The 17359-nt window shown below is 44.6% G+C and overlaps 1 protein-coding gene across 2 annotated transcripts in view; it reads right to left on the minus strand.

Annotated features, from left to right (window-relative positions):
• LOC144675553 (cation channel sperm-associated auxiliary subunit TMEM249-like) overlaps positions 1 to 12859 on the minus strand; it is a 63608-nt gene extending 50749 nt beyond the window's left edge. For both annotated transcript variants that reach the window (XR_013575086.1, XM_078536229.1), the window contains exon 1: positions 12717 to 12859. Coding sequence is in view for 1 of the 2 variants with exons in the window: in XM_078536229.1 (XP_078392355.1) it covers positions 12717 to 12836 (120 nt within the window). In the remaining variant the exon portion in view is untranslated. The remainder of the gene's footprint in view (positions 1 to 12716) is intronic.
• Between the last annotated feature and the right edge of the window lie 4500 nt (positions 12860 to 17359).

Here is a 17359-nt window from a genome sequence, read left to right on the forward strand (position 1 = left end):
AGTGAACCAGGTGAGTTCAATAGGTGATCTACAACAATCAATGATAGCTACATAGACACCATTACTGAGACTAGCAAATTGCATTGAATTTAAATTCCATGGGCTGCTGTGTCAGGATTTGAACCAATATCCCCAGAGGACTAGTCTGGGTCTTGGGATTAGTAGCCAGTAATATTACCACTATGCCACCATCTCACCTATGATGGTACACACTTCTACTGTGTGCTGGTGGCGGAGGGTGTGAATGTTTAAGGTGGCAGCTTGGATGCCAATCAAGTGGGCTGCTTTGACCTGGATGGTGTTGATTTTCTTGAGTGTTGTTGGAGCTGCACTAATTCATCTATAAGTGGGAAGCATTCTGTCATACTCCTGACTTCTGCTTTGTAGAGTAAATGAATATAATTAAGGCTGAGATAGATTGATTTTTGGTCTCTCAGGGAATCTAGGATTATGGGGAGAGGGTGGGAAAGTGGACATACGAACATAAGAACATTCGAAATAGGAGCAGGAGTAGGCCATGTGGCCCCTTGAGCCTGCTCCGCTGTTCAATAAGATCATGACTGATCTGCTTGTTTTTCAAATTCCACATTCTCGTCTACCCCCGATAACCTTTGATTCCCTTGCCTAACAAAAATCTATCTACCTCTGCCTTAAAAATTGTCAATGACCCTGCCTCCACTTCCTTTTGAGGCAGAGTTCCAAAGTCACAACCCTCAAGAGAAAAAATTTCTCATCTCTGTTCTAAAAGGGCGATGTCTAATTTTAAAATAGTGCCCCCTAGTTTTGGACCATCCACAAGAGGAAATATCCTTTCAACATCCACCTTGTTCAGGATCCTATATATGTCAATCAAGTCACCCCTCACTCTTCTAAACTCCAGTGGAAACAAGCCCAGTCTGTCTAACCTTTCCTCATAAGGCAACTCGCTCATCCCAGGTATCAAACTAGTAAACCTCCTCTTAACCATCTTCCAATGTAAAATCCTTCCTTAAATAAGGAGACCAACTGCACACAGCATTCGAGTTGTGGTCTCACCAATGCCCTGTATAACTGAAGCATAACATCCTTACTTTTATGTTCAATTCCTCTCGTAATAAAGGATAGCATTCCATTAGCCTTCTTAATTACTTGTTAAACTTGCATACTAACTTTTTGTGACTCATTTGACAAGGTCCCTCATGGCAGACTGGTACAGAAGGTAAAGTCGCACGGGATCAGAGGTGAGTTGGCAGGATGGATACAGAATTGGCTTGGTCATAGAAGACAGAGGGTAGCAGTGGAAGGGTGCTTTTCTGAATGGAGAGCTGTGACTAGTGGTGTTCCGCAGGGATCAGTGCTGGGACCTTTGCTGTTTGTAGTATACATAAATGATTTGGAGGAAAATGTAACTGGGCTAATTAGTAAGTTTGCAGACGACACTAAGGTTGGAGGAGTTGCAGATAGTGAAGAGGATTGTCAAAGGATACAATGGGATATAGATCGGTTGGAGACTTAGGCGGAGAATCGCAGATGGAGTTTAATCTGGACAAATGCAAGGTAATGCATTTTGAAAGGTCTAATTATAGGTAGGAATTATACAGTAAATGGCAGAACCCTTAAGTACATCGATGGGCAGACGGATCTGGGTGTACAGGTCCACAGGTCATTGAAAGTGGCAACGCAGGTGGATAAGGTAGTCAGGAAGGCATATGGCATGCTTGCCTTCATTGGCAGGGGTATTGAGTATAAAAGCTGGGAAGTCATGCTGCAGCTGTATAGAACCTTGGTTAGGCCACACTTGGAATATTGCGTGCAATTCTGGTCGCCACATTACCAGAAGGATATGGCGGCATTGGAGAGGATGCAGAGGAGGTTTACCAGGATGCTGCCTGGTCTGGAGCTTATTAGCTATGAGGAGAGGTTGGAGAAACTCAGATTGTTCTCACTAGAGCGACGGAGATTGAGGAGCGACTTGATAGAAGTTTACAAAATTGAGTGGCATGGACAGAGTAGATAGTCAGAAGCTTTTTCCCAGGGTGGAAGAGTCAATTACTAGGGGATGTAGATTTAAGGTGAGAGGAGAAAACTATAGAGATGATGTGCGGGGCAAGTTTTTTACACAGAGGGTACTGAGTGTCTGGAATTCGCTGCCAGAGGAGGTGGTGGAAGCAGGTACGATAGTGGTGTTTAAGAGGCAGCTTGACAAATACATGAATAGGATGGCAATAGAGGGATACGGACCCCGGAAGTGCAAAATGTTTTAGTTTGACAGGCAATATGAGGGCTGAAGGGCCTGTTCCTGTGCTGTACTTCTCTTTGTTCTTTGTTCATGTACTAGAACATCTAAATCCCTCTGCACCTCAGAATTCTGCAGTTGTTCTCCGTTTAAGTAATACTTTGTGTTTTTTATTCTCCCTGCCAAAGTGAACAATTTCACATTTTCCTGCATTATACTCCATTTGCCAGATCTTTTCCACTCACTCAACCTATTTATATCCATCTAAAGCCTCCTTGAGTCCTCTTCACAACATACTCTCCTATCTATCTTTGTGTCATCTGCAAATTAAGGTACTGTGCCTTCACTCGCCTCATATAAGTCACTGATGTAAATTGTAAAAAGTTGAGGTCCCAGCACAGGCCCCTGCGGGATTCTGCCAATCAGAAAAAGACCCATTTATGCACACTCTCTGTTTTCTGTCAGCCAGCCAATCTTCTGTCCATGCGAATATGTCACCCTCTACATGATGAACTTTTATTTTCTGCAATAGCCTTTGATGTGGCACCTTATCAAATGCCTTCTGGAAATCCAATACAATACACCTATAGGAAGTACAATACACCTACAGGAAGTAAAATACACCTACAGGCTCCCTTTATCCACGGCGCATGTTATTCCTTCAAAAAACTCCAATAAATTGGTTAAATATGAGTTCCCTTTCACAAAACCATGCTGACTCTTCCCGGTTACCTTGAGTTTTAATAAGCGCTCAGCTGTACCCTCCTTAATGATCGATTCTAACAACTTCTCCACGACAGACGTCAAGCTAACTGGCCTATAGTTTCCTGTTTACTGCTTCCCTCCCTTCTTGAATAGAGGGGTTATATTTCCTACTTTCCAGTCTGATGGAACCTTTCAAGAATCTAATGAATTTTGGAAAATTAACACCGGCGCATTTACCACCTCATTAGCCACCTCTTTTTTAAGACCTTAGGATGAAGTCTATCAGGACCTGGAGACTTGTCAGCCCGCAGCGCCATCAGTTTGCTCAGGACTGCTTCTCTCGTGATTTACAATTTCACCAACAAAAACAAAAATTGCTGGAGAAAGTCAGCAGGTCTGACAGCATCTGTGGAGAGAAAGACAGAGTTAACGTTTCGAGTCCGTATGACTCTTCTTCAGAACTAAAGGGAAGTAAAAATGTGGTGAAATATACACTGTTTAAGGGGAGCGGGATGGGTGAAGTTGGATAGAGGGCGGGCCAGTGATAGGTGGAGGCATAGGAGAGATTGCGAAAAATGTCATAAACAAAAGGTCAAAGGGGTGTTGATGGTGGTGATACTGGCTAAAGGAGGTGCTAATGGGGACATTAAGAGTAGAAAGCAGGATGAGCAAGTGACAGATGGCCCTAGTGGGGGTGGGGTGGAGGGGGAGGGGACGGTGTGGGAGAAAAGATCGAAATATGCTAAAATGTGTGATAAAACAATGAATGGAAATAAATTTTTAAAATAATAATAGAAATAGGTGGGAAAAATTATATGTAAAAACTAAAAAATAAATATTTGTAAAAAGGGGATCAAAAAGGGGTGAGGATGGAGGAGAGAGTTCATGATCTGAAGTTGTTGAACTCAATGTTAAGTCCGGAAGGCTGTAAGTGCCTAGTCAGAAGGTGAGGTGCTCTTCCTCCAGTTAGCACCTCCTTTAGCCAGTATCACCACCATCAACACCCCTTTGACCTTTTGTTTATGACATTTTTCGCAATCTCTCCTTTGCCTCCACCTATCACTTGCCTTCTATCCAACTTCACCCATCCCGCTCCCCTTAAACAGTATATGTTTCACCACATTTTTACTTCTCTTTAGTTCTGAAGAAGAGTCATACGGACTCAAAACGTTAACTCTGTCTTTCTCTCCACAGATGCTGTCAGACCTGCTGAGGTTTTCCAGTAATTTTTGTTTTCGTTTCAGATGTCCAGCATCCGCAGTATTTTGCTTTTATTACAATTTCACCAAGTTCCCCTCTCCCTTCCATCTCCTGATTTACGGTCATTAGTAGAATGTTTTTTGTATCCTCTATAGGGAACACAGAAGCAAAATATTTCTTCATTTTATCTGCCATTTCCTTATTATCTGCTATTAACTCTCCATTGCCACTCCCAAGAGGACCAACGCTCACTTTACTTATTTTTTTTCCTTTTTAAATACCTGTAGAAACTCTTGCTATCCATTTTTACATTTCCAGCTAGCTTCCTCTCGTACTTTAATTTCTTTCTCCTGATTAAGTTTTTAGTCATTCTTTGCTGTTCTTTATGTTCTGACAAATCATCTGACCTGCCACTCATCTTCGTGCAGTTATATGCTTTTCCCTTACGTTTGATGCTTTCCTTAACTTCTTTAGTTAAACATGGATGGGGGTTCTTACCTTAGAATTTTTCTTTATAGTAGGAATATACTTATTCTGAACATTCTGAAATATCCCCTTAAATGCCTGCCATTGCTTTTCTATTGATCTATTCTCTAGTGTAGTACCCCAGTACACTTCAGCAAGCTCAACTTTCATGCCCACATAGTTGCCCTTATTTAAGTTTAAGATACTATTCTTAGACCCACTCTTTTCCCTTTCAAACTGGATGCAAAACTCAATCATATTGTAGTCGCTGATACCTAGGGATGCCTTTACTCTGAGGTCATTAATTAATCCTTTCATATTACGCAATACCAGGTCTAATATAACCTGGTCTCTGGTTGGTTCCAGAACATGCTGCTCTGAGAAACTATCTCGTGAGCATTCTAAGAATGCCTCAACCAAGCTACTACTGCAAGCCTGGTTTTTCCAGTTTATACCTAGATTAAAATCACCCATGATTATTGCCATCCCTTTATCATAAACATTCAACATTTCTTCTTGAATACTTTGCCCTACACTGTGGCTATTGTTAGGCAGGCTGTAGACCGCTCATACTAGTGTCTTTTTTCCCCTGACTATTCCTCATCTCCACCCAAACTGATTCCACATCCTGAACTCCTGAACCAAGGTCACCTCTAACTATTGCACCAATGCCATCTTTGATTAACAATGCTACCCTCCACCTTTACCTAGCTTCCTGTTCTTCTCGAATGTCATGTACCCTTCAATATTCAGGACCCAATCTGTCCTGCAGTCATATCTCCGTAATTGCTATCAGATCATATTTATTTACTTCAATGAGTGGAAACTGAAGATTAGCCATGATCATAATGAATGGCAGAACAGGCTCAAGAGGCCGTAAGGCCTGCTCCTGCTCCTATTTCTTACGTTCTTCTGTTCTCATGGCTTGGCATACCCCTAAGTGTACCATTACCATCAAGTCAGGGACCAACTCTGATTCAATGAGGAGTGTAGGAGAGCATGCCAGAAGCAACACCATGCATATCAAAAAATAAAATGTCAACCTGGTGAAGCTACAACATAGTACTACACGCATGCTCAACAGGAGAAACAGGTTACTAGAAACAATGCTGAGCAATCCTACAAACAATAGATCAGATCAAAGCCCTGCAGTTTTGCTATATCCAGTTGTGAATGGTGGTGGACAATAAAACAACTAATGGGAGGGAGAGGTTCCATGAACATCGCGATCCCCAATAATGGTGGAAAACAGCAAGTGAGTGAAAAAGACAAGTTTGAAGTATTTGCAACTATCTTCAGCCAGAATTGCCGAGGGATGAACCATTTCAGCCTCCTCCTGAGGTCCTGAACATCACAGATTCTAGTCTTCAGCCAACTCGATTCATTCTATGTGATGTCAATGCGGAAGGCACTGGATACAGCAAAGGCTATGGGTCCCGTCAACATCCTGGCTATATTACTGAAGCCTTGTGCCCCTAGCCAAGCTGTTCCAGTGCAGATACAACACTGGCATCTACCCGAGAATGGGGAAACCTGCCCAGTTATGTACCGTCCAAAAAAAGCAAGTCAAATCCAATCCAGCCAGTTGCTGCCCCATCTACTATCAATCATCAGCAAAGTCATGGACTGTGTCATCAACATTGCTATTAAGCAGCACTTACTCACCACTGACACTCAGTTTGGGTTCTGCCAGAACCAATCAGCTCCTGACCTCATTACAGTCTTAGTCCAAACATGGACAAAAGAACTGAACTCAAGAGGTGATGTGAGAGTGACTGCTCTTGACATCAAGGCAGCATTTGACCGTGTGTAGCATCAAGGAGCCCTAGCAAAACTGGAGTCAATGGGAATCGGGGGACAACACTCGACAGGTTGGAGTCATACCTAGCACAAAGGAAGATGGAGGTCAATCATCTCAGACTGGGACATGACTGCAGGAGTTCCTCAGGGTAGTGTCCTAGGCCCAACCATCTTCAGCTGTTTCGATGACTTTCCTTCTATCATAAGGCCAGAAGTGGAGATGTTCACTGATGATTGCACAATGTTTAGCACAATTTGTGATTCCTCAGATACAGAAGCAGCCTGTGTCCATATGCAGCAGACTCGGACAACTTTAAGGCTTGGGCTGACAAGTGGCAAGTAACATTCACGCCAGACAAGTGCCAGGCAATGACCATCTTTTTTTAAATTCATTAATGGGATGTGGACTTTGCTGGCTGGGCCAGCATTTACTGCCCATCCATAGTTGCCCTTGAGAAGGTGGTGGTGAGTTGCCTTCTTGAAACGCTGCAGTCCATGTGGTGTAGGTATACCCACAGAAGGGAGTTCCAGGATTTTGACCCAGTGACAGTGAAGGAACAACGATATATTTTCAAGTCAAGATGGTGAGTTACTTGGAGGGGAACTTCCAGGTGATGGTGTACCCGTCTATCTGCTGCCCTTGTCCTTCTAGATGGCAGTGGTCGTGGGTTTGGAAGGTGCTGCCTAAGGAGCCTTGGTGAATTCCTGCAGTGCATCTTGTAGATGGTACACACTACTGCTACTATGCGTCGGTGGTGGAGGGACTGAATGTTTGTGGATGTGGTGCCAATCAAGCCGGCTGCTTTGTCCTGGACAGTGTCCAGCTTCTTCAGTGTTGTGGGATCTGCACTCATCCAGGCAAGTGGGGAGCATTCCATCACACTCCTGACATGTGCATTGTAGATGGTAGACAGGCTTTGGGGAGTCAGAAGGTGAGTTAATCACCGCATGATTCCTAGCCTCTGACCTGCTCTTGTAGCCACAGTATTTATATGGCTAGTCCAGTTCAGTTTCTGATCAATGGTAACCCCCAGGATGTATTGGGGGATTCAGTGATAGTAGTGCCATTGAACATCAAGGGGCGATGGTTGGATTTTCTCTTGTTGGAGATGATCATTGCCTGGCACTTGTGTGGCGCAAATGTTACTTGCCACTTGTCAACCCAAGCTTAGATATTGTCCAGGTCTTGCTGCATTTGGACATGGACTGCTTCAGTATCTGAGGAGTCACGAATGGTGCTGAGCATTGTGCAATCATCGGCCACTTCTGACCTTATGATGGAAGGAAGGTCATTGATGAAGCAGCTGAAGATGGTTGGGCCGAGGACACTATCCTGAGGAACTCCTGCGGTGATGTCCTGGAGGTGAGATGACTGACCTCCAACAACCACAACCATCTTCCTTTGTGCTAGATACGACTCCAACCAGTGGAGAATTTTCCCCCTGATTCTCATTGACTCCAGTTTTACAAGGGTTCCTTGATGCCACACTCTGTCAAATGCTGCCTTGATGTCAAGGGCAGTCACTCTCACCTCACCTCAGGAGTTCAACTATTTTGTCCATGTTTGAACCAAGGCTGTAATGAGATCAGGGTCTGAGTGGCCGTGGCGGAACCTAAACTGGACGTCAGTGAGCAGGTTATTGCTAAGCAAGTGCCGCTTGATAGCACTGTTGATGACCCCTTCCATTACTTTACTGATGATCGAGAGTAGACTGGTGGGGTGGTAATTGGCCAGGTTGGGATTGTCCTGCTTTTAGTGTACAGGACATACCTGGGCAATTTTCCACATAACCAGGTAGATGTCAGTGTTGTAGCTGTACTGGAACAGCTTGGTTACGGGCGCAGCAAGTTCTGGAGCACAAGCCTTCAGTGCTATTGCCAGAATATTGCCAGGGCCCATAGCCTTTGCAGTATCCAATGCCTTCAGCCATTTCTTGATATTACATGGAGTGAATCAAATTGGCTGAAGACTGGCATCTGTAATGCTGGGGACTTCTGGTTGAGGCCGAGATGGATCATCCACTCGGTACTTCTGGCTGAAGATTGTTGTGAATGCTTCAGCCTTATCTTTTGCACTGCTTGGATGGGCTCCTCCATCATTGAGGATGAAGATATTTGTGGAGCCTCCTCCTCCAGTGAGTTGTTTAATTGTCCACCACCATTCACGATTGGATGTGGCTGGACTGCAGAGCTTAGATCTGATCCGTTGGTCGTGGGATCGCTTAGCTTTGTCTATCATTTGCTGCTTATGCTGCTTGGCATGCAAGTAGTCCTGTGTTATAGCTTCACCAGGTTGACACCTCATTTTTCGGTATGCCTGGTGCTGCTCCTGGCATGCCCTCCTGCACTCTTCATTGAACCAGGGTTGATCCTGTGGCTTGATGATAATGGTAGAGTGGGGGATAGGCTGGGCCATGAGGTTACAGATTGTGTTCGAGTGCATTTCTGCCGCTGCTGATGGTCCACAGTGCCTCATGGATGCCAGTCTTGAGTTGCTAGATCTGATCGAAATCTATCCCATTTAGCACGGTGGTAGTGCCACACAACATGATGGAGGGTATCCTCAATGTGAAGATGGGACTTTCGTCTCCACAATGACTGTGCAGTGGTCACTCCTACCGATACTGTCATGGGCAGATGCATCTGCAGCAGGCAGATTGGTGAGGATGAGGTCAAGTATGTTTTTCCCTCTTGTTGGTTCCCTCACCACCTGCCGCAGACCCAGTCTAGTAGCTATGTCATTTAGGACTCAGCCAGCTCGGTCAGTAGTGGTGCTACCGAACCACTCTTGGTGATTGACATTGAAGTCCCCCATCCAGGGTACATTCTGTGCCCTTGCCACCCTCAGTGCTTCCTCCAAGTGATGTTCAACGTGGAGGAGCACTGATTCATCAGCTGAGAGAGGGCGATACGTGGTAATCAGCAGGAGGTTTCCTTGCCCATGTTTGACCTGATGCCATGTATCTGCTCTCTCCAACAAGAGAGAATCCAATCATCTCCCCTTGACATTCAATGTCATTATCATCACTGAGTCCTCCTCTATCAACGTCCTGGATGTTACCATTGGCCAGAAACTGAAATGGACCAGGCTTGTAAATACTGTGGCTACAAAAGCAGGTCAGAGGTCGGGAATTCCGTGGCAGATAACTCACCTCCTGACTCCCCAAAGCCTGTCTACCATCTACAAGGCTCAAGTCAGGAGCGTGATGGAATACTCTCCACTTGCCTGATGAGTGTAGCTCCAACAGCACTCAAGAAGTTTGACACCATCCAGGACAAAGCAGCACAATTGATTGGCAGAAAATACACCACATTAATAATTCACTCCCTCCACCACTGATGCACAGTGGCAGCAGTGTGTATCATGTACAAGATGCACTGTAGCCACTAAGACTCCTTTAACAGCATCTTCCATGACTGTTACCACCTAGAAGGACAAGGGCAGCAGATGCAAGGGAACATGACCACCTGCAAGTTCCCCTCCAAGTCATTCACCACCCTTACTTGGAAATATATCACCGTCCCTTCACTGTTGCTGGGTCAAAATTCTAGAACTCCCTTCCTAATAGCCCTGTGGATGTACCTACCTCCCATGGAATGTAGCAATTTTGGAAGGTGGCTCATCACCACCTTCTCAAGGTCAATTAGAGGTGGGCAGTAATGCTGGCTAGCCATCTTTCACACCATGTGAAAGAATTAAAAAAGCCTTCACACCCTCGCCCCCTACCCACCCCACATGGTCCCATTGTCCCCTCAAGCTCTCTCTGTGCCTCCCTATGCCCCCTCATATCCCCCATGCTCACTCCATGTCCCTTTTATTTCCATGCTGCCTCCATGTCCCCATCTCTGGCGTCTGTATCAACAAAAGCAGGCTAAAATTATTAATGCTTGGCTGAGCTCCAGGAATGGTTAATTCACTTAGATCTCAGCAAGCAATGTATGAACAGCTACAAAGGGGAGTTAAAAGCTTTATTTTATTGACATCTCTATTACTTTAATAACTTGATGTTTCTTTGAAGAGTTTTTTCACTGCCTGTATGTTTTTTGAAAAATCAGGTTAAGAGGTCTGAAGTGGATCAGAGCTTCTGACATTGATAATATGCATGGATGTGATTGGTTGACAGCTTTGTGAGAAAGTAAGAGGGCCAACGTACTTCAGTGGGAATGTTGAATGACGGATTTTCTTTGGGTTGATGACTCAGTACGTGGGTTCCACCTTGGTTCACAACTCCTCTGAGAGGCCGTGAACCACCTCTACTTACAGAAGGGGCCTGACTCCACCAAAGTCGCAGAGGGGTTGGAACTGCATTACCCTGGAATGGAGCTGGCAAGGGAGGGAATGCTGCGTGTGGGCTGGCTACCCGCATCCCTATACTGTGCCGGCCAAAACTGCTGGAAACAGTGGCAGGAATCCAGGAATCTGATCTAACCTGCCATTTTTAAATGCCTCCTGAGTAGGCCCAACTCAGCAAAGATCTGGACTAATGTTTCATGACTGCCTTCACCAGTCTATGTCCTCTTTTTACCTCCTCATTTTGGGTTTTAGGAATATATGACCATAAGATATAGAAGCAGAAGTAGGCCATACAGCCTATCGAGCCTGCTCTGCCATTCAATGAGATCATGGCTGACCTGATAATCCTCAACTCCACTTTCCTGCCTTTTCCCCATAACCATTGATTCCCTTAATGATTAAAAATCTGTCTATCTCAGCCTTAAATCTACTTAATGACCCAACCTCCACAGCTGTAAAGAATTCCACAGATTGACTACCCTCTGAGAGAAGAAATTCCTCCTCATCTCTGTCTTAAATGGGTGGCCCCTTATTCTGAGATTATCCCCTCTGGTCCTAGATTCTCCCACAAGGGGAAACAACCTCTCAGCATCTACCCCGTCAAGTCCCCGAAGAATCTTATATGTTTCAGTAAAGTTGCCTCTCATTCTTCTAAACTCCAATGAGTAAAGGTCCAAACTACTCAACCTCTCCTCATAAGAAAATCCCTCCATACACGGAATCAACCTAGTGAACCTTCTCTGGACTGCCTCCAATGCCAGTATATCTTTCCTTAGATAAGAGGACCAAAATTGTTCACAGTATTCTAGGTGTGGTCTAACTCGTGCCTTGCATAGTTTTATTTTTAATACTCCATTCCCTTTGAAACAAAGGCCAACATTCCATTTGCCTTCCCTATTACCTGTTGAACTTGTGTGTTAGCTTTTTGGGATTCATGCGCAAGGACTCCCAAATCCCTCTGTGCTGCAGCCTTCTGCAGTCTTTCTCCATTTAAATAATATTCAGCTCCGCTATTCTTCCTGCCAAAGGGCATAACCTCACATTTTACTACATTATATTCCATCTGCCAAGTTTTTGCCCACTCACTTAACCTGTCTGTATCCCTCTGTAGACTCGTGTCATCCTCACCTCCTTGCCTTCCCACCTATTTTAGTGTCATCCGCAAACTTATATCATCTACAAACATTGAAATTTGCCCTGTGCCCGAAATGTACAAAAAATGGTCTTTTTAAAATTTATATTCACACTCCCTGACGGAGCTGACTCATGTTGGTGTTACTATTCTTCTGATAACTCTGACATTACAACCGAACATGACATCATCAAATCTGGACTTTCTGGCAAGGGAAGTAGGAGCACAATATCTCTATGCAGTTTCCAAGTTTTTGTACCTTTGCTTTTAACTACAAGCCCCATACATGTTTCACTGTCTTACTCATAAAATAAATATGTAAACCAAATTGGATACTAAAATGAAGAGGGGAGGGGCTTTCCATGACTGAGTCATAGAGTCATTATACCATTGAAGGGGCCCATTCAGCCAATCAAATGCATTCCATGATTGACATGAAGGAAACCAACTAGATTGCGAATGGAGCAGCATGGAGACATATAGTGCTTCAAGCCGACCTCTACTCCAAGGGAGCACAAATAATGTTTATGCAACCTGTCCTGTCCATTTGAGCCCCAGTATCATTTTGGTGAATAAGCGCTGTACCTCTTCTGGTCAATATACTTTTTTGTGCCCTCAAGGCTGAAGGTAGAGACCACTGAGATCATAGAATAATACAGCACAGGTGGCCATTCAGTTCATCATACCTGCGCCAGCTCTTTGAAAAAGCTATCCAATTAGTCCCACTCCTCTGCTCTTTTATCATAGCTCTGGGGACATGAGTTCAAATCCCACCACGGCACCTGAATCAATTGAAAAATCTAGAATTGAAAGCTAGTTTCGGTAATGGTGGCCATGAAACTATCATCAATTGTAAAAACCCATCATGTTCACTAGTGTCAGGGAAGGAAATCTGCCAACCTTACCTGGTGTAGCCTACATGTGACTCTAGAGAAAGAGTCTGAAGAAGAATCATACGGACTCGAAACGTAAACTCTGTTTTTCTCTCCACAGATGCTGTTAGACCTCGTGAGTTTTTCCAGCATTTTCTGTTCTTGTGTTGATATGACTCTATATCCACAGCTATGTGGTTGACTCTTAATTAGCCTAATCAGCTCAAGGGCAATTAGGGATGGGCAGCAAATGCTGGCCTTGCCAATGATGCCCACATCCCATGAAGGGATAAAAAAGACATAGTACAGACAGAGGCAGAGGTATTATTGGTTTTAATGTTGCTTGTAAAGAACAGCTACTCCAGCCAGCTACGGCTGTAATCTAACGCTGTTATTGTTCAACTGTTCATCTGAAAGGGAGTGCATATTCTTTCACGCCCTTGCTGGAGGGAGTATTGACAGTGTCACTGTCATCAGAGCTCAGTGTGAAAACCTTTTTAAATGCAGCATAAAAGGTTTAAGCATGTTGGCGCCTTTGATTAGAGTTTCTGCCTGGTACATGCGCCACATGACACATCCTTTCCCTGAAGCTACATCGGGCTGCCGGAGAAAACAAAAAGAGCTTTCACTGAGATGATGTGAATCTTGGTACTCTTCCCAGAACTTGTCACTGAGTGCAAATGTACTGAATTCCTTAAAAATTAGATACTGGCATCATTTCTCAATAGCAGAACTTGCTCAATGAGTTCTACCGCAATGATCCAAGAACAATTTCAAAATTTATTTATCTTTTTTCTCTTGTGCAAAAATATTGAGACAGTACATTCGCAGGGATACACCGCGCATAAGGGTTGGAATTTGACCCCAGAAACTGGCAATGAAATGGCATTCTCCCTGATTGATCCACATTCCTGTATCAATCAGGGATCTTAGATGTTTTCAAATAGCTCTGATTAAATACTTTCAAAATTAAACACCTCAAACGCCACTTGAACACTTCAATCAAGGCCTTTGGAAAATGATTTGAATACTTATCTGATGAGACAGGGCAACAGGGAAAAAGTGGGAGAGTGGGATGAGGTGAGTTGCTCTTGTAGACAGCCAGCACTGACAGGACGGAATGGTCTCCTTCTGTGCGATAACCATTCTATGATCCTATGAACAGAAGGTATAGCATGGGGCAGCAATGTGCTTTTTGGTCTAATAGCCTGTCACAATCACTGTTTACGCTTATGCATGGGCGTTGTGCCAGGTATTAGAAGGTCAGGACATCCGGGAGATGAGAGAAGAGAAATAAAATATTGTTCAGACCTATGTAAACTTTACCTAACTTAAGTTTAACTTAAACAAACCCATGACCACTACCACCTAGATGGACAAGGGCAGCAGATAGATGGGAACGCCACCACCTGCAAGTTCCCCTCCAAGTAACTTACCATCCTGACTTGGAAATATATCGCCGTTCCTTCACTGTCACTAGGTTAAAATCTTAGAACTCCCTTCCTCACAGCACTGAGGGTGTACCTACACCACATGGGTTACCGTTGACCAGAAACTGAACTGGATTAGTCATATATATACCGTGGCTACAAGAGCAGGTCAGAAACTAGGAAACCTGCGATGAGTAACTCACTTCCTGGCTCCCCAAACCCTGTCCACCATCTACCAGACACAAGTCAGGAGTGTGATGGACCGCTCCCCATTTGCCTGGATGAGCGCAGCTCTCACAACACTCAAGAAGCGTGACACCAGGACAGCAGATAGATGGGAACACTACCACCTGGAAGTTCCCAAGTCACTCACTATCCTGACTTGAAAATATATCGCTGTTCCTTCACTGTCACTGGATCAAAATCCTGAGCTCTCCCCCTAACAGCACTGTGGGTGTACCTACACCACATGGACTGCAGCGGTTTAGGAAGGGATCTTGTCATCACCTTCTCAAGGGCAATTAGGGATGGGCAATAAAGGCTGGCATAGCCAGCAATGCCCTCATCCCATGTGTTGTGACTGGGATGGGAGGAGTGCGTAAATAATTAAGTCCCACTACTCCGCAGGCCGTACCATTAATTTAAATGTTTAATTTTCCCACCGAAATGGCCAATTGTGTACCTATACCTCTGGTATCCAGAAGAAAAGAGACACTGAGCAGGCTTCTTTCAAAAACCTTAGAATGATCAACTTATTTCAAAGCAGAACTTATAACAAGTTGCAAGTACTGGTTAACACACAGTTGTAATCGGGAAGTATAACTATCTATCTCTCCCTAAAGCATTCCCCCAGCATGCGTGCACACGCGCACACACACACAAACAGATAGAGACTCTGTGCAGAGATGGGCTTTGGAGGATGGGCTTTATAAAATAAAGGATAAATTGCGCAGGGTTTTGGCGCTGTTGACCTGGGGTTCCCTCATGTGAAGACGAGCCACTGGTCCCGGTGAATTCTGGAAGTTCTCAGCACTGATCTCAGCTTTGCAGGTCCAAATGTAGACTTGTTACACTCAGATGAGGGTTATCTGGCTACAGGTTGACAACCACACACAATTTCAGGCGAGGTAGATGGAGGGAGCCAGTCAAGGCAGCTTTCCTTTCTTGGCTTGTTCTCCAGCAAGACTGCCCCTCAAAACAAGCAGCTTCACAACATCAATTTCTTTCCTCTCTCCCCATGTCATTGCTTTTTTGTCTCCCAGATTTTCATTAATTAAAGTGCTTCGCAGTTCAACACAAACAAACAACTCCTTCCCAAGTACCATATAGGTCAGGTGATTTCTTGGACCAGGCCTGTTTTGTTGACCGTTCCAAGGTGAACTTGTGACCTTTTAAAAAAAAAAATCCCAGTTTAGCCAGGTCATGCCAGGTCCTTCCGTTTTATAAAAGAAAATTTCAGTCTTGAGAGATATGATTCTAACGCATGAATGAATAATAAAAATAAGAAATAGGAGCAGGTGTAGGCAATTTTTGCCCCTCAAACCTGATCCTCCACTCAATAAAATCATGGCTGATCTGATCGCGACCTTAACTTCACCTCGCTGCTTATCCCCATAATCCTTGACTCGCTTGTCAATCCAAAATCCGCCTAACTCAGCCTTGAATATTTTCAGTGACTGATCCTCCACTGCTCTTTGTGGAAGAAAATCCCGAAGATTCTGAGAGAAGAAATTTCTCCCATCTCCGTCTTATTTTGAAACTGTGCCCCCTGTGTTCCAGATTTCCCTATGAGGGGAAACATCCTCCCAGTATCTACCCTCTCAAGCTCCCTCAAAATCTTATATGACTCAATAAGGTTTAAGTTATTACACATTAACCGATCGGCTTGTTTGGAAAAATTTCATGCCAAGGGACAGTTTACAGGCACAGGGCAACATACAGATCAAGACTCGGGAGGGCGTGAAGTGAATGCAATGCCGCATCATGGCCAAAACCTTCCTGCCAACTCCACTGCCACTGATATAAGCCTCACCGAGAGCATAAAGGTGGCACAGGTGCTTTTCAAATTTAAATTTCACTTGTAAATAATTCACATTATGTTGGTTCACTTTATTCATGCATTTGTTGAGACCAGCTTAGTCAGAAAGCTAAATGTACTGGCACGCCTCATGGCTGACACACATTGATGGTGCTGGGGGAGTTAGGGACGTTTTCTTTATTGTGGACGAAACAGTGTTGTGCTTTTTTGTTCACCCTTTATTGAATGTTCATGTTAGTGTCCAGTGTTGTACTCTTCACTCTGTGGGGCATGGTTGAACTTGCAGGGTCAGCTGGACCTCCCTTCTCTCCGCGTCAAGAACATTTTCGGAGATCATTCTCAGTGGGGATAATTGAAATGTTGTAGCCTTGTAAGGACTCTGCCATCCAACACCCTGAGATGGACCCACGTTTGGGCGGTAATATCAGCCCTTTAAGTCCCTTATTTTCTTACCTTAACTGACTGTCCCCAACACACCCAGTATGCCAGGCCCTTCCCACTTCACTCCTCCATGCCCTGCACCCCACCCTTGGTCCTTCCTTGCATCTCTCTTCCACTTCTCCGTGCCCCGACACCAATCGACACTAACTCACCCTTGCCAGTCCCGAGTCTCTGTGCAAGCTGCCATTCTTGTGCTCCCCTCCCTCGTGCCGTAGAGTTCAACAAGGGTAACTGCTGACCTTAGACACAACCGCACAAAGCCGGCTGGTGAATACCACCTTTAAACATGAACTTGGTGTGACGAGATTCTCGTGCACCACTGATTTTATCTCAAAGGTAGGACTTCACAAAAAAAAAAGCTTTATGCTAACAAGTATTCGTGGCATGCAAATGCCTTACAAGTGCGAACCTGCCACAGGCCAGCATGAGGCCTGACATACTGCAAAGATCACTGGGAACACCACCACCTGCAATTTCCTTTCCAAGTCACACACCATCCTGACTTGGAAATATATCGCTGTTCCTTCACTGCCGCTGGATCAAAATCCTGGAACTCCGCCCCCCCCCTAACAGCACTATGGATGTACCTACACCACATAGACTGCAGCGGTTCGAAAAGGTGGCAACCACCACCTGTTCAAGCGAAATTAGGAATGGGCAATAAATGCTGGCCTCCCACCAACATTCTCTGTGAAAGAATTTTTAAAAAGCACGCTGCGGACTTTATCTCTACCTCTCAACCCGCTATCAGGAAATCGTAATTTCAC

Source organism: Cetorhinus maximus, chromosome 3 (genome assembly GCF_964194155.1).
Source record: "Cetorhinus maximus chromosome 3, sCetMax3.hap1.1, whole genome shotgun sequence".
NCBI lineage: Eukaryota > Metazoa > Chordata > Chondrichthyes > Lamniformes > Cetorhinidae > Cetorhinus > Cetorhinus maximus.